At 43.9% G+C, this 22,540-nt stretch overlaps 1 protein-coding gene across 2 annotated transcripts in view; it reads right to left on the bottom strand.

Moving 5' to 3' along the window:
* Nucleotides 1–1,249: 1,249 nt before the first annotated feature.
* The window catches only part of ABHD17B (abhydrolase domain containing 17B, depalmitoylase), a 30,142-nt gene continuing 8,851 nt past the window's right edge, over nt 1,250–22,540 (bottom strand). For both annotated transcript variants that reach the window (XM_069763475.1, XM_069763482.1), the window contains exons 2-4: nt 15,358–15,832; nt 6,703–6,882; nt 1,250–3,480 (exon numbers count right to left, since the gene is read on the bottom strand). In XM_069763475.1, coding sequence (XP_069619576.1) covers nt 3,261–3,480; nt 6,703–6,882; nt 15,358–15,824 — 867 coding nt within the window. In that variant the 5' untranslated portion in view covers nt 15,825–15,832 and the 3' untranslated portion in view covers nt 1,250–3,260. The remainder of the gene's footprint in view (nt 3,481–6,702; nt 6,883–15,357; nt 15,833–22,540) is intronic.

Below are 22,540 nucleotides of genomic sequence, written 5' to 3'. Positions count from 1 at the left end.
CACCACAGCTCCTGGGCAGGGGCGGAAGCAAAAGGGTTTACATACATTACAGCAAGGGATCGCAAATAATTATTTCTTTGTTTTAAAAATTAAAAAAGAAATTGCCTCAGGCAGGGAAATGCTTTACGTAAAAAAAAAATATATATCAGCTGTGATCCCCTGCTTTAATGTCTGTATACTCTCTTCTTGCTTCCTGCCCAGGAGCTGTGATATGATCAGACCATGTTCCTGCATGGTCAGACACAGCCATTACACAGTACACAGCAGGGGCACATGTATAAGATTATCTCAGCACAGGAACATTTTATTTACCATCCAATTATGGAAGTTATTATTCCAGGATCTATTAATTAAAATATACTTTAAAATTAAACTTTGTTTATGGGAAATCCCCTTAAGGCTAGTTTCTGGACATTCTATCCATTTACCCATATGGATTGCTTACTAAAGTACTTTTTACAACTCTTTATCACCACCTAGGCTGCACCAAGGCAATTAGGACTGTGGCTTTCCGACTACTGGAGACCTCATACACAAGATAAGAGGCAGATGGTAAGGCAGCCCTGTTGGATTGGCTGAAATGTATGAGACCCATCCATAATAATGCCTGAGGGGAGAGTCGGGCCATTGGAATGGCAACGATCAAGCCTTTGTCAGGTGAGAAGCCCCTGCCAGAGTTGTCCAGCAGCAGCTTTCTCCCGTCTCCCTGTTGACAAACACTTGTGTTGGAGTTTTAAGCCATGTTCACATGAGTATATTAAAATAATCCAATTTTCAGCCAGAAAATCTAGAGTCCAATTTCCTGTAATAGTTTATCAGCAGTGATTTTATAGGCCAAATACAGTTAAGAATTACAATATGTTTGTTAAAAATCACGTGTTCTCCACCTGATCTGATGGGAATCCCACAAAAATATGGGAGAATACAGCATGCTGAAAAATTTTTTTTTTTTTTTTTTCCATACGTGCATGTGAAAACTCATCTGAACAGCCTGATTGTTGCACAATTGACCACAGACACCAATAGGGACTGAAGAGTCACGTGAACCTGACCTTACGTGTATGGCCCGGTGACCTGCTCTACTAACCAAGAGAATAGGGTTCTCCTGTGTGCATGGAGCAGTAGTGTGTATTCGGGAGCATTAACGATGGCCTTGCCAATTAAGATCTATGAGGAGCCCGTTTTTTGGTTTATAGCAAGCGGCCCATTTGCAGTCTGAACACCGCAATGCTTAGAAATACAACTGAAGCAGAGTCATTATAGATTTTACTGGGTAACATCTAAACCAATGCATTTCTGTATAATATATGATTAAACTGTATACAATCCCAGAGAGCCACAACAATTACTACACTAAATAAGGCCTTTATATGTATCCACAGTGTATTATCCATTCACAAACTGTACTACATATCATTACATTGTACTTTAGTTGCATTCATCATCAATACTTTAAGCAAACTCAAATTGAAGGACAGGCAACTTAATGGAAAAAAAAAAAATACAACAAAACATTTTTCTGTCAATAGAAAAAGTCAAAACATTGCTTTGTAAAGTGATATGAAAAAAAAAAAAAAGAGTTTATAAACATCGCTCATCATTTATTGAATAATGCAGTCACTTTGCAAAAATCTATTACAAAGTCTTGTTAGAATGGTCAGTGATGTCTACAAAAGGAGCTCTTGCGCTTCAAGAGTGATCTACCTGAACGGATCTCCAGCATTGCCTGGATAATGGTCAGTGGTATCAGAAATGGTGACATTTGCCACCCCAGCATTTGCTAGACATGCAGCAGCTTCCCATTGCGTTGGTTCGCAGTGCAAAAAGGTTTCAACCCAAGTCTGCAACGACTGCAGCAACACCAACCATGGCAGAGTTTTACAGTTGTGTTCGTTGAGGTCAACTTTTGTCAAAGTACAAGGGACAAAAACAATCTGCTTTACGAGTGTTCACAAGCAGGGAGAGGAGGAAAGAATATGTAATAATTGAAGAAAAAAGAAAAACAAAGGGCCATTTTAGCATTTGTGGATTCCAGCCCAAAAGGAAACACCAGAAACCCCTGACTGAATTTGGAGATCTTGGCCAAGCGAGTCTACAGAAGAGAGACTACTGTATATCACTTGATCCACGGAGTGTTCTGCCATTACAGGGACCAAATCTTAAAACAAGACCTTCTACTTCGTCTAAGGCCTGTAGAACAGAAAATAAGGGACTTTACCAGGGATATTATCAATGTAATGAAGAGTAGATAGGTTTGGGTTACTTCATCTGTACATCCTGCTTAAAAGTGCAATCAGGCCATTGTAAATGGATGCTCCCTCATCCAGCAGTCATACCCTCTCAAGTAAGTTTGGACATTAGTGGTAATTGACTCCATGCATGAAGTGTGTCATCTGTAACTAAGCAGGCTGTTGGGACAGTTCATCCTGGCACTCCGAGATATCACAGATCAGTGCAGAACAGACCAGCAGATACAAGTTTGCATTGCTTAATCACGCTGGAAAGGGCAAAAAAGAAAATTAAATGGCAGCAATATTCTACTCGTGCAATATGCCCAGAATTTCAACAGACCTTTAAAATAATAGGTTTAAATGCCCACCAAATATTTGTCAGGAGCGGACCCTGTGCACATGATGCAGGAAAATGCAATAACGATTAGTCCAACAGTACATAATGGCGTGCCTTTCGTTACCAGGAGCAGATTATTCGAGGAATTCTCGGTGACGCAGAAGAGCGCACATCTTGAAGTTGTAGATATAAAAATGGCCTATTAAAGTACAGAAGCCTGACTGCACATTTTAATACTGGTATAAAAATCTTCATTACTGGTATTAAAGGGGATGCCCAGTCAGGGTTATTCACCTCAATGATGAGAGTTTTGTCCACTGGTTAATTCTGTATCCTCAATAGCCAGAGAAAAAAAGGGGGCACAAAGGCTTCTATCAAATGGTAGTGTGGAATCTGAGACTGGGGCAGTTACAACATTGGAGAAAACGTCCCCAAGGGAACATCCCCTTCATCACATTACCTGTACATCTGTTAAGGCAACCAACATAATTTGCAAACAGACCTTCAGGTTAAAAAAACAAACAAAAAAAAAAAAAAAAAAAAACTTATGGCTCACAGTCCAGCAAAGAAAAATCGAAACATGGTCGGTGAAACCCTTTGGTGGCCCAGGAGAGCTGCAAAGCATTGTCGTGAAACTTGATGCAAACTTTCCATTGCCGTAGGGAGAATACGCTCTCTTACAAAGAAAGTAGTTACAAATTTACTAGCTCTTGTGTGACGAACTGTTTTAATCGCTCAAGGTATTGCCCATAGAGTTCCACATCGTTGTGTCCAGCTCCTTCCACCCATAGCGGTTCCACCGGCCTCTGGCAACGCTCAAACAGGGCCAGGCCATGTGAAAAGTCAATGACTTCATCTTCCGTGCCGTGGATTATCAGTACTGGGGAAGTGATTTTGGAAATTTTGTCAATGCTGCAAGAAAGAAAAAAAAAAAAAAAAGAAAAAAGAAAAAACACAATATAGTTTAAGGAATACAAAATTAATATGACTGACCTGATGCAATGTGACTAAATGCTTTTGTACAATATCCTACAAAAGCTCAAATGTGATTATCAGAAAAGGTGCAACTTCACATAGAAAGAATCCCTCGTCAAGAGCCAGACAAGGATCATCACAGACTACTTCTAAATGGGTGAACAATAGCAAACAGCCCCTCAGTAAACAAGACCCCAAAGTGAGGGTTGGCAGCACGCAAATAAAATCATGAGTTGGGACATGAAAGGAAACATATGGGGTATGGTCTGGCAGTCCTCATTACTAAGGTTTTATATAGTCAAAAGGGACTAATTGGGCAAATTTACTAAGGTTACTCCACCTGTCTTGAGGTTGTATCAGAATTTAGAAGCATTTGTGTTTAGGAATGTCAGGCTATGCGACCCATGGACCGACCGGTGGCACGATGCAACAGCTAATTGGTAAACTTACCTATGGGCTGTTTGGTCTGCCTGTGTAAGCAGGCATTTAAAGTAAAGGATGCACACTGAGCGAAGTATACTAGAATAGGCAGCCGCTGTTCTCAGCAGTGTGAGACCCAGAACAATGCATCGCCGAGAACAATGAGCTTTTATGCTGTACAGAAGATCATTTCACCCAAAGAACTAGCAATTTGCTTGTTGAGCGGTTGATCAGCAGCCCGTTTACATGGCAAGATAATGATCAAACGAGTGTCTTTAACGTTTGTTCACCATTTTGCAGCGTAACTGCAGTTTAGCTTGAAAACTGCAAAAAAAAAAAAAAAAAAAAAAAAAAAAAAAATACACAACCATTTACCACGGTTTGTTTTTGCCACCAGTTTTAGACACTGATGCACCAAGTTTAATAAGACCCCATATGCCATAATCAAGATGAGCAAATCCTAGAATACGAAAAGAGTAAAGGTACCGTCACATTTAGCGACGCTGCAGCGATCCAGACAACGATCCCGATTGCTGCAGCGTCGCTGTGTGGTCGCTGGAGAGCTGTCACACAGACAGCTCTCCAGCGACCAACGATGCTGGTCCCCTGGTAACCAGGGTAAACATCGGGTTACTAAGCGCAGGGCCGCGCTTTGTAACCCGATGTTTACCCTGGTTACCAGCGTAAACTTAAAAAAAAAAACAACCAAACACTACATACTTGCCTTCCGCTGTCTGTCCCTCGGCGCTGTGCTTCTCTGCACTGACTGAGCGCCGGCCGGAAAGCACAGCGGTGACGTCACCGCTGTGCTCTGCTTTCCGGCTGGCCGGCGCTCACAGTGCAGAGAAGCACAGCGCTGAGGGACAGACAGCGGAAGGCAAGTATGTAGTGTTTGTTTTTTTTTTTACGTTCACGCTGGTAACCAGGGTAAACATCGGGTTATTAAGCGCTGCCCTGCGCTTGGTAACCCGATGTTTACCCTGGTTACCAGTGAAGACATCGCTGAATCGGCGTCACACACGCTGATTCAGCGATGTCTGCAGGGAGTTCAGCGACGAAATAAAGTTCTGGACTTTCTGCACCGACCAACGATGGCACAGCAGGATCCTGATCGCTACTGCCTGTCAAACTGAACGATATCGATAGCCAGGACGCTGCAACGTCACGGATCGCAAGCGATATCGTTCAGTGTGAAGGTACCTTTAAGCAATCGTACATCTGGCCCATTGCTCTGCATAATAAAAGCATGCACACCAGCCTAGGTAGCATTTTGATACAACTGTCCCACCAGGTAACAAACCATTCAAGTCTCAAGATGGACCTATTCTATGTATTTCAGCTCTAGGGTGGATTCACACTGCAGATATCTCTGCAGCTGCCCCATTGATCGGGCTGGAACTTACAGAAAAGAACATACTTGCTGCCAAAGTCATAATTCAGATACCATATATACTCAAGTGTAAACCGAGATTTTTCAGACCACTTTTTTGGGCTGAAAGTGCCCCTCGGCTTATACTTGAGTTGTTGTGGGGGAGGGGGAGCGGCGGCTGTCACATACTTACCTGCTCCTGGCGCGGTCCCTACATGTCAGATGGCCTCCGGGCAGCTCTGTGTTCAGCGGTCACGTGGTACCGCTCATTAAAGTAATGAATATGGACACATTCATTACTTTAATGAGCAGTACGTGACCGCTGAACACAGGAAGATGCCGCCGGCTCCCTGAGACCATTTGACAGTAAGACTGCCAGGGACCGCGCTGGGAGCAGGTGAGTATATCGGGGGAGTGTAAGCACTGCGCGATATTCACCTCTCCCCGATCCACCACTGAGCGCCGCTCTGTCTTCTGTCCTCTGGCTGTGACTGTTCAGGTCAGAGGGCGTGATGACGTAGTTAGTGTGCGTGCCACCCTCTGCCTGAACAGTCACTGCAGAGGATGGAAAAAGCAGCGTGCAGCTCCACTGAATGGGGAAGGTGAATATCGCAAGTGCCGGGGAACCTGAGCGAAGAGAGGAGTATGTGATTTTTTTTTATTTTAAAATCGCAGAACAGAATATGGGGCATAATGTGTGGAGCATCTTATGGGACATAATCTGTGGAGCATCTTATGAGGCCATTATTAACCTTTGTGCAGCATTACAAGGGGCATATTTTAATATGGAGCATCTTATGGGGTGTATTTTGTATGGAGCATTATATGGGGCTCCTGATTCAATACGGATATTCAAAAACACTTAACCTACTGATGTCTCAATTAATTTTACTTTTATTGGTATCTTTATATTTGACATTTACCAGTAGCTGCTGCATTTTCCACCCTAGGCTTATACTAGAGTCATTAAGTATTCCCATTTTTTTGGGGCAAAATTAGGGGGGCTTATACTTGAGTATATACGGTAAATGGAAAACATTTTTCAGTTGCAGGAGCCACCTTGTGGGACATCTGCAGCAGAAGTCTCCTCAGTGGCTTGCACATGTTTCTTTGAGGAACTGCAGGAGATTTGCTGCAGCTTTCACCCTTTGCATTATGTAGGATTAAATGGAGTTTACATTTCTTCTATATTCTGGGAAAAGACTACCAAGATGCATGAGCTTCGCAACCTTGAGAGCCAATTTGTCTGACGTTACTGGGTGCTCACCAATGGTTGCCCACAAATTGCCGTAATTGTTCCGACCACTGTTGGTCACACAAACCAGAGAGCGCAAGTATAGGCAAAATAGTAAAAGCACAAGATTACTTACTTGGGGAATGCATCAAAACAATAGGTTTTCTTTGTGTCTGGGAAGGCAACCCTCATCCCAGAGGTCAACGGAGAGTGAAGAATCACAGCAGCACTTTCGTATCGAGCAGCAAGATCCACAGATGGGACAGTTCCTATACTCTGGCCGTATATGATGACATGTTCAGGACGTATGCCATACCTTAGGATTAAGAAAAAAAAAAAATAGAGACTTTATACAGAACAGATCTCCCAGTACCACTATGGAGAAGCAACTAGAGATCAACATTCATCCATTCTGCAAATTATCTGGGAGGAAGACATTCTGTATCTAGACGTTAAATAAAAGGGGGAAGCACACACATTTAGTGGAGTTTAAAGTCCAAACATAAGGGAACCTGGCAGCTGATACATGCAGTCTGTGGATTGGGCAGTATGCATCAGGCACTGGCTGTATGATGTCCACCACCTAGGATTCAAACACTGCAGAATTTCAGAAAAACTTTAAAATAGCTGTAGGAGACTATACTGTAGACTATTTGAGCAGGCAAATGTCCAGCAGCTCCTCATTGCCTGCCCCCCTGGAATGACAGGTCAATGCTTACGTGCGCCTATAGCAGGAGACCAGTCAGACCTGGCAGCAGGCGGGAGAAAAAGTTGGGGATCCACCTCCGACTTAAGCACAGCACACTACTGCTGTTGCTAAAGGAAAGCACAGTTCTCTGAAACAGCAATTCAGTGAAAGATACCTGCTGCCCGTGGATTAGTAAGCACCAGCTGTCAGGTACACATTAAAGCAAGATCCAGCTAGCCACTCATTCCCCTTGTACTAGAAACCCGTTAGAACCTCAATGACCAGTGTCTAGGACCACCAGGCAACCTGCCCTGGAAACAGCTTTTTGCATTTCCTGCCATGCAGGTTTTCAAGTGAACACAGTGAGTGGTCCTCAAGACAGTCTTCGCTTGTAATAGTGAACCAGTACAGGAAATGGGCTTACGTGTAAGGCTACTTTTAGGCTGTGTGCGCACATTGCAGATTTTGTGTTTTTTAGCTATAAAAACACAAAAAAAGCATACATTATGCATCCCATCATTTAGAATGCATTCCACATTTGTGCACATGATGCGATTTTTCTCAACAAAAAAAACGCATTGCGGTAAAAAACGCAGCATGTTCATTAATTTTGCGGATTTTTCAATATATTATTGCATTGTGAATCTCCGGAAAGATCTGCAAAAAAAAAAACCGCGGTAAAAACGCATGCGGATTTTTTGCAGAAAATGTCCGGTTTTGCTCAGGAAATTTCTGCTAGAAATCTTGAACGTGTGCACATAACCAAAAAAACCCCAGCAAGGGTAAGGCTATTGCCGCAATTTTCAGGGTTTGCCGCAATAACGAACCGCAAAAAGCTTGCGGATCAGTTTTCAGGTTCCCAATACTGTAGCAAAAGTATTGGAACAAAAAAACGGCAGTCCGCAAAACTGGAAGTCACGGTGCACTGCAAAAACAACCTTCAGTTGCTTTTGTGGCCCCACTGATTTACAATGGGGGCCGTGTCCGTAAGCTGTGAAAGATCGAGCAGGCTCGATCTTTTATCATGGCCGTAAATACAGCCCTCATGGCTATATGGCGCACAGTGAAATTATTGCAGCCCCATCGAAATCTTTAGGGACAGCAAAAACGGGACGTAAAAGAAGCCTAAGAGTTTCCAAATCTATAACCAAGTGTTTTTGGCTCGTACACATTTCACATTGTAGATTTCAAAAAGTAAAAATAAAGTTTGTGTTTTAGAACATTATAAGCAACGGCAGCAGACTACAGATGTTGAGTATATTTGGCATATGTGCTGGAAAAGCTGTGAACCTAACGAAGAAATTGGATGTGACCGGAGTCTTAGGCTGGGTTCACAAAGCATTTTCTCCTACAGTTAGTGGTTCAGTTAGGGCTTACATCCAAACACTCCCACAAAATGGGATTTCGTCGTTTGCACAGATTGGGCTATTGACTAGAATAATGTACGATAGATGGGGGCCACTGTGCTTCATTTTCAGCTGTATATGCCTCTTGGAGGTGACAGCAAGACTTGGTTTGGACGCAAGCCTCGACTGGGCCACTGTCTGTAGGAAAAACATTGTGTGAACCTAGCTTTACTCAATATCCCCATGTATGTGGACACATGGTCTTTAAGGCAGATGCTGTTCCAAAAACTGCCTGAAAAAGCCCTAAACAGAAGAGGATGAACATCTTGTAAATGTTTTAAGGTCTCTGAAGATGTCAAAAGGTTAAATAAAATGACCTAACCATTCTTTGGTTGGTTTCCTCATTGAAGAGGATTTATACTTTACACTACAAAAGTCAATGAAAACGATCCAACTATATCTGTAAGACACCAGTGAAACAAAGACACCCCAAATGCACAGGAAATGTTAGGAAAAAAAAAACCGCAAACACCCTGGTGTTTCCTGAAGAATCTTCCCCTTAAGTACCCCAACAGATTTCCCCCTGACTATTTTTAGCTTCTTGTTACTCCACCAATTTTATTGAAGAGGCTAGAAGAACACAGGAAAACAGAGGTCCATTATCTTATGCACAAGTCCCCTGTATGAACCTGATCTCATACTGTAGTTAATGATTTTCTCAAATTTAATAGCACAAGGCAATTATAAGGTTTCAGAAGGCTAACCAACGATGGAACGTTCATCTGAAGGTCCTGCATGAGTGTTCACAGGAGCAGCCATGTTTCAAAACCGACATACGCTCCGCAGTGAGGTACAGAACCCTTTGTGACCAGGGTTTGTGTAGGGCAGATATACATTTCTAGCTTGTCATTTACTTTATTTTACCTCAGTAGTACATCAGATCGTTTTATACTCTGCGTTTACTGCCCTGCCCAGGTCCACATACCAATGCTCTTGGCCCACAGTGAAATTTATCAGTCCGAGTATCCAATCATTGAGTGATGCGCACGACTGGTTTCTTTGTGAATCTTTTTTTTTTCCCTCTTTAAATTGTCTCATTGAAACTTTTATAGGGCAGTACATTTTAGTAACAGTCACAATTGTGTGATTTTATAAGTGTCTTCATTGACTATTAGACAAAACAGATCTCCTAATCACATTGCTTAAATGCTTGATCTGTGCTGATAATTCACATTCGCGTTTGATTTACATACTTCACATGTGCCAGCGTGGGATATTATGGTTGCGCATTAAATTGGGCCCTTCATAAAATTACCAGACCAGATGACCCCACTATAAAACACATTAGAAAGGATTCTGGAAGAATCTGATCACAGCCTCTTGGATATACATAGGAATAGGTTAGTGAGCAGGACATGGAGGCAGCCATGTATTTTACCTGTGACCAGGAGCCAAGCTCAACTCTGCAGAGGCTTGCGTCCAAAGTGGTCACATGTATACCAGCTCCTTTTCCACCTCCCAGCCAAGGATCACAAAATAGGGCATTTCCACGCTTGGCTAAATAATCTAGAGTCCTACTAAAAATGAAAAATATAAAACAATAGAAACTTGGCTCCACATTATTCCAGTGATGGTATGGACTTTATCGTGAGTGCAGCTTTATTGAAATAGTGGATGGCTGAAAATGTCAGGTGTAGACCATTTTGTGGCAGATGTTCACTGATCCCATAACTGGAAAAGTTGATCTGCAGCATTGGATTTGTCTATACGGTCGTCAAGACTGGGACAAGAACTTGCTCCCCAAAAACACTTAAAATTTAGCCTCAAATCAATGGCAGCTGATAGAAGGGATTGTCTAGCCAATTGAAAATGTTTACCAAAAGCTTAAGGTATAACGTATCCCCCCACTAATGTCTCTGCCCTAGCTCCAGTCATGTTTTGAGCTGGACAACAGCTAATCACTAACCTGAAGACCCTCATTCTGCTAAAGTGGTCCAAACCCACCGAGAGTCTTCGGGCCTCCCACCCAACATTGTCAGGGAAGGGATCAGACCTGTTGAGTTTCCAAAAGTCAGATCCTTTTGTTCTCTGGGAGGTAAGCCGCTGCAAGAGGAGCCAAGTGTTTGTCAGGAGCAGACATACAGCCAATGCAGCTGCATCGGGGCCCGGAGGTGGAGAGGTGCAGCGGAGAGGTTTGGGATGGGAGTAAGGGGGACTTATAATGGACTTATGAACAGGGGAGAAAGATGTTTGATATGAATGTAAAATGAATTGGGGAGCGTGTGGCAAGTCCCCGATTGTGTCAATGAATTGTGAGATGGGGATGACAGTCAGGGAATTAAAGTGTATTGGGAGTGGGAGAGGAGGCAGTAAGGTGGATAGGACACTTTATAATTCATTTTCAGGGATGCAACTATCATAGTGACAAGACAAGTCGTGGCTGGGAGATGTTGACATGAAGGTCTGACCAGATGGAGAAGAAACAGCAGAAAATGACTAATCCAAGGAGACATCAGCGGTCACTGGATGTAAATATTATTCAGTATCTGATGTGGAGTGATAATGGGATCTGTAAAATCCCTTAGGCCACATTCTCTCGCGTGTGAAATGTCCGTATACTGCCAGATTTTATTTATTTTTTAATTGGACAGCATACAGGCTCCGTTTTATAGATCCATTCACAGCCAACAGCCATCTAGAGGTGCACGGTCACTAATTTTGCCTAATGCCACTAATGTCTGTCTGCCACGGTGAAATGTGTCAAAACATCACTGCTGGTGGCCAGTGCCAGGAAGATTAAGTGGCTGAACCACCTCTGATTTTCAGATATTTTACAGCATGCATAGGGTCAAGTCAAACAAATACATGACAGAGGAACAACCAGAAAGATAATGGTCTACATCTCTGGTTACAAAAATCTGCATCTACACCTGCGGTACTAATTGTCCACTGATCAGCGGCTCTATTTAGAAGATTTATACAGAGTGCTCCTCCATATCCAGAGCTCCATTCCTCTATGTTAGGATCAACTATCAGGACCATCAAGTGAGCAATGCAACCAGTCTGCGCCAGCATTAAAAAAAAAAAAAAAGTGGGGGATGGAAGGATTTTGTTTTATCTTTTGAAGCCTATTAACGGGGTGTTCAGTAGTAGACAACCCCTTTAAAGGATGGTGACACAGCTAACAATTGAAGCATCAACCACTTCCTTGTCCCATGTCACTTATAGCAATGTAATTACCGTACTAGGAAATACACAAAGGACCTAGGTTTTGATTGCAAAAAACTTATCAGTGTTAACTTGCTCATGGGCAATGCATCCATTTTAATTTTGTTCACTTGAACACATTTAGAAAAAGGTAACGTCCACTTAAAGGGACTGCCAGCACAGAATGACTTGAAACTAAATACAGGTGCTCGATGCATCACAGCAGGGCCGATCATTTCTAAACACCTTCCCACCTATCTCCTCCCTTCTCAGGCTCTATAAAGCCAAAGCTGGCAATCAAATAAAGAGGGAGGGGTGGGGTGGAGATTGAGGGGAAAACAATCAGATGGGAAGACTTCTATAAATGATTGGCCCCGCCATAAAGCATCGGGTGACAGAACTCCCTTTTAAAAAAGGTGTGGTGCCAAATTTGGAAGAGTTTAGCTGTCCACAGCATAAACTCTGGGGTTCTGACCATTGGGATGCCCCTGATGCCAAGAAAGGGGCTTTGTCTACATGCACTCCTCTGCTCAATTTATGGTTCGTGAAATTGCACGAGTAAGCCAAGAGCTGCGCTTGGCTGATCTTTGGCGCAGAGCTGCCCTTGCTTGACCTCCATTGCACTCAGATCTTCAGCGCCCAGTTCTCAGAACAGCTGGGATCCCAGCAATCGGGATATTACCCTATGGATAGATGATTGCTTCAAAACATGACCGCCACTTTAAGTGAGCATTAACTTTCTAGGAAATCTGTTCTATTGAGCAAAATTATAATAAAAAAAAAAATAAAAAAAAAGTCTACCCTACACCTGTTCTGGCGTCCCGACCTAGTTTCTAAAAACAATTAGGACATTAGAACAATAGAACTTCTCCAACGCAGAAAACAATGGGCAGCTTGGCATTATGAAGCCTTTGTGTGATTGTCTTATGATTGTGGATGATGACGCTTCTAGTTTATGACTCATCTGGATGGACCGCCATCACTGCTGGAAGTGTCTCACCTACCTAATGTTACTTTAATGTCAAATAGCCAAGCTAGGGCATGTACTACTGACACATCAAGTACAGCAGGATGTGTAGGCAACTCCAGATCGTGAAGTCACATTATAGCCATCTCATATGCATAGCTGATGTGAGTAATATAGAATAATGACATTGCTGCAACCATGGGGTTACAACGGTGGATTGGAGATCACCAATTATGTCCAACCCGAGATTCCGATTCACCACATGTAGAGCTGCCCAATGCATGGGACTGGCTTAAAAACCACATAAGCAGCGTCTAGTAGGTACTCAGACACGTGTGTGTGTGTGTGTGTGTGTGTGTGTGTGTGTGTGTGTGTGTGTGTGTGTGTGTGTGTGTGTGTGTGTGTGTGTGTGTGTGTGTGTGTGTGTGTGTGTGTGTGTGTGTAGTTGACCATTTGCCCAGTTATTCCTGCTTTTTTTGCAAGCAGAAATCAGCCAAACTGAAAGTTACAAGGTCACATTATATGCAAAGGTTACAAGTGGTTTTGCGGCAGGGACCAAACACCGAAAGGCCACATTCAAATGTCCAATATTTCTAATCCAAAACCAGGAGTGGGTGATAGAAACATGTCACCACTTCTGTATTTATCATATTCCATCGTACAGTGCAATTGCAATGCAATGTCCCCAGTCTACAAGATCCCATCCTGGAACAGATCGTTCCACTGCCCCCATACCAGGCGATACCCACCATCTCCCAACTTTAGACTGGCCTGCAGCTTTTGTATCTCCCGTCAGTATAGTCTATAGCCAGAGTCCATGCTTAATACCAGAGGTCTCCTGCTCCAGCTGGCAACAGTCCTCAAGATTAGTGATGAGCGAGTGTACTCAATCAGGTTTTCCTGAGCACGCTCGGGGGTCCTCCGAGTATTTGTTAGTGCTCAGAGATTTAGTTTATCACCTCAGCTGAATGATTTAAAGCTACTAGACAGCTTGATTACATGTGGGGGTTGCCTGGTTGCTAGGGAATCCCCACATGTAACCAAGCTGTCTAGTAGCTGTAAATCATGCTGCTGAGGCGATGAAAACTTAATCTCTGAGCAGTCATAAATACTCAGAGGTCACCCGAGCGTGCTCAGGAAAACCCGAGCAACGAGTACACTTGCTCATCACTACTCAAGATCGTTCCTTACATCCAGACATTCGATATCATGACTGTAGCACGTGTATCAAGCTCCAGCTGGCAACCCATCTCTAAAGGTACCGTCACACTCAGACGCTGCAGCGATATAGACAACGTGCCGACCTAAACTAGATCGCTGGAGCGTCGCTGTAGAGACGTCAAACACAGCAACTCCAGAACGATGCAGGAGCGATCCAGTGACGTAATGGCGACTCACTTCTCGTTCGCTAGTTGTTCGCTCCATGTCAAACAGCCGGAGTGTACCGATCCGACACACATCTAGGGGCCCTATGCTCGTTGCTGGCATCGTTGCTTTTGATGTCAAACATGACGATACACGCTGACGAAATAAAGTTCTGGACTTCTAGCTCCGACCAGCGACGGCACAGCGGGATCCAGAGCGCTGCTGCGTGTCAAACACAACGAGATCGCTATCCAGGACGCTGCAGCGTCACGGATCGTTGTCGTTCTCTTTGCAAAGTTGCTGAGTGTGACGGTACCTTTAGCTCCATTTGCACCAGGACCTCAACAACAGATCCGGTCCCTCAGGGTCACTGCCTCAGGAAACCTGCATCTCATTGTTCTCACTCTCCTGGGACCAACCCCCTGGAGGGCAGAAGTCTTCACACCCTCACCCTTAAGACATTCTTTGAGCTAAAAGCAAATGTTCAAGAGCCCAGTCTCCAGCATTGTGTATTAGAGATGCCCCCTGCAGAAAGTAACAAAGACACATGCCCCCACAGGAGCAGGACAGAAACGCTAATGTAAACCTCATGTATATATGAAATCCGGCCTGCATGGTCTTCCTTTGCTTACTGTCACTGAATGGAAACTGATTCCTGAGGCTGAACACTTCAGGAAACATTTGTGTACCTTAAACTGACAAGCAAGAAAATCTTTAACACTAGAAGTCCCATAGAGGGGTCATTTAACTACCTTTGGAGCTCGAAATTTCTGGGACTTCTAGTGTTAATAAACACAATAAGATGATGTACCAGTGGTCCGTGCTTGAAAAAGTTTGTGGCCAGCTCCTCACACTTTGCATTATTGCCTTTATTTGAATTTTAACCACTTCTGCACTAAACTCATTGGTGTTGAAGGAACAAGAGAAACCTGCAAACCAGCTTTTGAGATCAAGATTAATATGGTCCTTCCTTCATTCATGGTTATATTATGGCTTAGAGGTGTCCAACCCTTACAGATTCTAAAAGGTGGTATTAAAGCCAATGTCATAGGAGCCACTAATGCCACTTGGTCCCGTTGACACTGACCAGTTTGACCATAAACACCACATGGACTTGTCCATGCCTAGATCACAGATTCAGAGATGTGGAGAAGTCAATCAGTAATGTAATGGTATCACGAGCAGCCTGCTCACAACCCATCTGTGCATGCCACTCACCTCGTTCTAAGAGCAATCCAAGCAGCATCAATGTCAGCATATAAATTTTTCTCTGTTGGTTTTCCAGAACTTGACCCATATCCAGAATAATCATAAGAAAATATGTTACAGTTGATCCGTGAACCTAGTCCTATGTAAAAGCTGCTCATCTGACCTAGATCTACAGCATTTCCATGAGAAAACAGCAGGGTGTACTTGGCATTCGGTGAGCAGCGTACAAACATGCAGGCAATGCGGTTCCCCCGACTGGTTCTAGTCATGAAGCACTCTATAGCATCCTTTTCCCTGGCAGAATATTGCCAGTCTGCACGCTCTGATAGATGTAGAGTCCAGCGACTTCCGCTCTCATCACATATGAGGGTGTACGTTGGATCGGGGGGTAAAAAGGCGAGCTTAGAGGCAATCTTCCCTGGACATGGAGGGCAGCAGAAGAGGCAGCACAGCTCACTAAATGACAGATTATTCATCTTGAGATCTGTGAAGAAAGAAAGTATGCAGTTTAATTTCAGACATGGATGAATTGGACCAGAATTTCTAAGCTAGGGGTATGTCACCCCAAAAATGCAAATCTACTTCATTTAAATAGGGAATCAAACCCTAAGTGGAAAAAAACACATGTAGAATACTTTCTAATGCTTTTATGGCAGAAAAAATTTGTGCAAATTTTACCCAATCTTGATCAACAGTGCTCACTTGCAGAGTGAAAACCATCTATGTTCCTGTGCATCAACACTGGAGGAGCCCAGGGGAGCATGGGTGAGGTGTGGGGACACTGATCTTTCCAATGAGGCTCGCTACACGACGCGGTGTAGTGTGATGTGGCCACAGACAGGAGCCAGGGATCAGATGGGCTCCTCCAATGTCACTTCGGATAGGTAGGAAGGCAGACTGAGGTCAGGCCGTGCTTGCTTTAGACAAGTAAGGACTGTGAAGATCAGAGAAAGTGCTTGAAATGCAACCTGGAGAGAGTGTAATGATGCACTGAGCTCTTGGCCACCAAAATGTACACTTCTGCTAAGATTATTCATTTTTACTTTATTTTTTGGGTGGTGGTCCAAATGTACCCAATATAAAATGCACAAGTTAAATAGTTTGCATTTTGGGTGTGACAGGCTCCCTTTAAGCACAACAGTGAGTACCCCCCCCAAAGAAAAGCCTTGTACAACCATGGCTACTTGTAGAACAGCTTGAAAACTGAAGATTTAAGAGTTTAAATGACATAATTTGCTCATTAGTGAAAAATAGCAAAGCTAAATCAAAAGCATACATTAGTTTTCTTTAGAATGTCCTTTATCATATACCTACATTAATGAATTTTGAAGGGGTCCTGTGCCAAGAAGCTCTGTTGGCCAGAGTGGAAACAAGTCTTAAACTATAGAGTAGTGTTTCTCAACTCCAGTCCTCAAGACCCACCAACAGGTCATGTTTTCAGGATTTCCTTAAGGCCCCTTCACATTAAGCGACGCTGCAGCGATACCGACAACGATCCGGATCGCTGCAGCGTCGCTGTTGGTCGCTGGAGACAGACACAGACAGCTCTCCAGCGACCAACGATCCCGAAGTCCCCGGGTAACCAGGGTAAACATCGGGTTACTAAGCGCAAGGCCGCGCTTAGTAACCCGATGTTTACCCTGGTTACAAGCGTAAAAGTAAAAAAAAAAAAAACAAAAAACATTACATACTTACCTACCGCTGTCTGTCCCCGGCGCTCAGCTTCTCTGCACTCCTCCTGCACTGGCTGTGAGCACAGCGGCTGACTGACGCTCACAGCCAGTATAGGAGGAGTGCAGAGAAGCTGAGCACTGGGGACAGACAGCAGTAAGTATGTAGTGTTTTTTTTTTTTTACTTTAACGATGGTAACCAGGGTAAACATCGGGTTACTAAGCGCGGCCCTGCGCTTAGTTACCCGATGTTTACCCTGGTTACCAGTGAAGACATCGCTGGATCGGTGTCACACGCAGATCCAGCGATGTCCACGGGAGATCCAGCGACGAAATAAAGTTCTGGACTTTGTTCAGCGACCAACGATCTCCCAGCAGGGGCCTGATCGTTGGTCGCTGTCACACAACGATTTCCTTAACGATATCGTTGCTACGTCACAAAAAGCAACGATATCGTTATGTGTGAAGGTACCTTTAGTATTGCATAGGCGATGGAATTAATGCTTGAGCAGGTGATAAAATTATCACTTATGCAATTCTAAGGAAATACTGACAACTTCACCTGTTGGTGGGTCTTGAGGACTGGAGTTGAGAAACACTGCTCAAGAGGAACCAGTCCTGAACTGCACTAACAAGCCACTGAGCTAAAAGCCACTGTGTAATGCTAGTTTTCACCTGTGGAGGCACTGCAGGTATATTGAACACAACTATCAGGGTTCTAAACCAGATTTCTGCTGCTCCCAAACACTTTCCCACGATGATCGAAGGTCAGTATCTAGCATTCAATGACACCAAAGCCTAGCTCCCATTTTCCAATGGATGACTAGGTTTAGCTTAAAAAAATAAGCTGAAAATGCCAATAAAAACATGACAGGAAATTTTCCCTAATGTTGATGCAAAACGTTATCAATATTAACTGTTCACCCAGAACAGAAGAGCATAACCAAACTAAAGAACATCCTACATTTTACCACCATAAGTGGTCACACACACGGCTAAACAGGGCTTATGGAAACAGGTCCTGTAAAAATCTTACACAGGAGCCCCTACTTACAACTAACATTAGCAATGCTTAAGATGTACCCGTGTAGGCAAAGGCAGAACCAGAAATAGGCACACTGGGACTAGTCTAGTGACTAATCTTCCCTTTATGACCCACAGTAAATATATCCTCAGGAAAACCATCCCTGGAGGAAGTTACCCAAGATGTAAAGAGGTTACTTCAGTCAAACAATTTATGTAATCTAGCTCACTAGGTTAGTAACTTATAGGGACAAATTAAGATACTTTGCCCTGCGCAAAATGTTAGAGACTTTGCATTTTCATGCCAGTATGAAACAGCTGTGCCAAAATAGGTGGTGCTGGGTACAAGGCTGTGCCCACCGAATTCAGCAGAAGTGCCAGTAGATTTTAGGCCAGAAATGCTACTGCAGAAGATGCACCAAATTCATGGTCCTCTTGGATGAAACAAAACAAAAAAACAAACAGTGAATTGTACTCTTTATTCAGGCAGATGTGCACAGTCAGACCTAATGAATTGGCCACACAGACTAAATTTTAACCTTAAAGAAAAAAAAATGATGTTCTCAATTTTGAAAGTATTTCAAAGTATAGATTACTTTCCAACCGCTGGGTAGACCAACTGCTGCAGACCACTACCGATCCTCAGGACTAGGGGTGGAATGGAGCAGAGGTGGATCATGCGCACTAGGGAGCGCTGGAAATTGTTGAGTGCAGCGCTCAGCTGATCTTCGCTCCTATGAAAATGAATAGAGGCAGGGAGCATGATCTACCCCATACCATTCGGACAGGGTTCTTCCAAGGACTGACCCTTGGGATTGAAGGTGGCAGTGGCAGTTGGACCGCCACTGAAAGGAAAGTTCTCTCATCCTGTAATTAGGGATAACTTAATCTTTAGAATCCCATTTTAACCCCTTCCTGACATTTGCAGTATACACACACACACTTCATGGATGGGAAAACCAATGCAGCATATATACGTCATGGCAATCGCCCACACACAGGAGGCTGTACACGCAAAAACTAGTCAAAAATCTTTGTCAAGTACTTGATCTCATCACATGCCAGGAAGGTCATGCAGAACCCCCCACTGTGAACTTTAGAGAACCGTTCTCTGCTGCCCCCTATCGTCTGGACAATTACACGATTGGCTGACGATCAATGCTTACACTAACAGGCCAGTTATCAGAAAACGACGGTGAGCGTATGACAAATATACCTCTGGATTCCAACACATGGTGTATGTATATACCCCCGTACGATCACCGCTAACTGCAGACTACTTGCCACCACCACTAGTCCGCACATTGCATCACTAACACTGGGGGCCGTTTGCATGCTACAGAGGACCAGAAAAGGTCTATAGCTATAAGTGGGGAGCGTCCTTACAAGCCCCAGGATGCCCCCAGCTCTTCCTAGGCCTACACAGCCTCCACACAGGGGAAAGCTGCTGATCTTTCCATGTGACCGATTCCATCACTATTCTGCAATTTCCTGCTCTTCATAGTGGATCAGCTGGGTAAGTAACTCCGACCTAGTTTCTAAAGTCTTCTGTTTCCGCACACAACATGATTCAACTTGCCTCAATTCTCATAGATCAGCAGTGCAATCCATCCCTTCTGCTACATTGGTGTTATCTATAGTGGGAAAGCTGGGCAACAGCTGATCACTAGGAGAAAGCCACTGTAACCCAACATATATGACCATGCACTGGGGGTCGGAAAGTCAGGAGCCCACACTGGTGGCACGCTCAGCCAGCACAGTCCATGCCTCCTGATTGTCAGAAATTAAAGGAGGGATTAGGGGTAGGGTTAGGGGTAGGGTTAGGGGTAGGGTTAGGGGTAGGTATTTTCAGCCATTTTAGCCCTAAAAAGCTTCCTAGGAAACACACAGTAAAAAAACGCATCAAAAAACGCATCAAAAAACGCATCAAAAAACGCATCAAAAAACGCATCAAAAAACGCATCAAAAAACGCATCAAAAAACGCATCAAAAAACGCATCAAAAAACGCATCAAAAAACGCATCAAAAAACGCATCAAAAAACGCATCAAAAAACGCATCAAAAAACGGACAAAAAAAGGACCTGCGTTTTCTGCCAAGAGCTGCAGTTTTTAAAAAAAACTGTCCTGAAAAAAAAAAGGATGGAAATCCTGAACGTGTGAACATACCCTTACACAAATGTCCCCTAAAATCGGTTTGGCCCGCATTTTAGTAATACGTAAAATAAGACCAGCTTCATTTCCATGATCACTGAAAAAAAAAAAACCCCACCCACAGGAGAATATATGTTTCTCCGAGTTGGTGACTATTCCATTGAGAATGTGTGCACCGTGCAGCCCCCGAGCAATGGGGAAGTAAAGTAGAAATCAATGTACCCAGCTCTGCTCTCAGCAATAGTTAATATGCGGGGTGGGCCTGACTAGGCAGACAACTGGTTACCATGACCACCAGGGTTGTACTGTTTGTATGTTATACACTGCACAGAACAAGTACCACAGGACACAGGCGTAAAAATAGAAAATACCTTAAAACACGTCTTAAAGCTGCATTCTTCTCTGCACGCTGGGGGAACCTTGGTAAAAGCTGCAGCTCGGAAATCTAATGAAGTTCGCAGCAAAGCTCACTCGACACTTTCAATATGGCATACATGGAAAGAATGCAGAAAGAGGACCCAAGCGCCACACGCGCGACAAGGAGGACCCAAGCGCCACACGCGCGACAAGGAGGACCCAAGCGCCACACGCGCGACAAGGAGGACCCAAGCGCCACACGCGCGACGAGGACCCAAGCGCCACACGCGCGACAAGGAGGACATATAGCTTCTAAACAGAGCAAAATAAGACCCAATTGGAATATGCTTTACGGGCCAACTCTTAACGCCAATGACAGAGGGGTCTTTGGAAGTGTCCAGAGAGTTTAGCATTGAGACATACAGAACATGAAAAGATTGCAGACAGTGCCCATAATACCTAAAGTCTCTAAAAGGGGAAACCACAGCACCATATGCTTTACTTTTCAAGTCTCTAACTCTTTGGAAGATTGTGCCTTATAGCCACTTTTCTCTTATTCTACCATCAAGAACATTCTGCCGTGTATGACTTCATAGAGCTCAGAGATCTTAGGTTTAGCGCAATCTTGAATGCCAAGTGATACTACAGAACCGATTTCAGGTGCATAGTAAGCCCATGCTACTTTTTGCTTTTTACCAAGCTGGTTTCACAGTGAATGTAACTGGAGCAACAGACACTCGGAATTGTAGAATGAAAACCTTCAGGGCCTTAGCTACTAATAAATGACAAGCCCTGCACAATAACATTTTTCAGGAGTGTCATGTTTTCAGTAAATAGTGATTGGTTTTTACTATAAAACAAGGTAGAATTACCGGCAGCAGGAACGTGCCACTGACGGGAATTATATTAGACTCCCTTCATCCAGCAGACCAAGGGCCTCTGTATTATGTATACCTTGGCAAGGCCTTCAGATTGTCTAAGGTCCTGTTTACATCACATCTGAGCCATCTGTTGGCACACGAGGATTATTTCTCACGTTCTACCTTCCTGTACAGGGGTATAGGTTCACTTCTATGAACGGATTAGAGCTCCGTAATACCACAGAAGTCTTGGGCCCCCAATCCATGCCACATGTCGAGTTTCTCAGCAAGTTGTGCTGTACGACGTTCATATAGGCCCTGAATATATATGGCTCTGCCTTGGGTACAACAAGCTGGGGCAACTTACATAACTAGTGTCTTGTTGAAAGGACTACTCAAAGTTCACTTTATAACACTGCAGAAACCACCACCCAGCGTAATAAAACAAAATCATACACAGTTGTCAGCCTGCCAGGAGGTGTTAATATAATCATTGACAACGCGTCGGACCTCTCGGCCATTGGTCACACCTGTCACTGGTCTGTATCAGGAGTTCTGCAGCTTTCTGATCCAAGACTTCCCATGATTGTGTTGAAGAAAACTGAATAACCCACTTTGAAAAACGGGAACTTGTCACAAGTTTTTGGCTCACTATCTTCCCCAAACGTCATTGCACCAACTGCACACAGGAGAGCAATTTTGCTTTTTGAGTCAGGGACCAATGCCACAGTTCTGGTACTTGTATGCTTCTGCAGTGATATCTCGTCTAGTGTACCTCATCCAAGCACTGCCCATCAGCTTGTACTGTCTACATCAGCAGACCCCGAGCTCAGTGACTGCTTGCAGTGCTGTCAACATGACGTCACTGCCTACAGCCAGTCAACAAAAACAGGCTAGCTCCGGAGACTGCACTGGCACCAGGGAGTCTATAAAGGCATGGATGATTGACCTCATGGAGACCAAAACATCCAACACCGCGGAGACACCATCACGTGTTGCTCAACGCAGTGATCCAGAACACTGCCCCCAAATATGCAAATGCATGCAGAGGAGCTGCGGAGACACCATCACGTGTTTCTCAAGGGCAGCATCCAATAAAGGAAAACCACCCAAGTGCCTAAGAAACACG

This window comes from Ranitomeya imitator, chromosome 1 (genome assembly GCF_032444005.1).
Source record: "Ranitomeya imitator isolate aRanImi1 chromosome 1, aRanImi1.pri, whole genome shotgun sequence".
NCBI lineage: Eukaryota > Metazoa > Chordata > Amphibia > Anura > Dendrobatidae > Ranitomeya > Ranitomeya imitator.
This window is presented reverse-complemented; position numbering and strand designations above follow the sequence as displayed.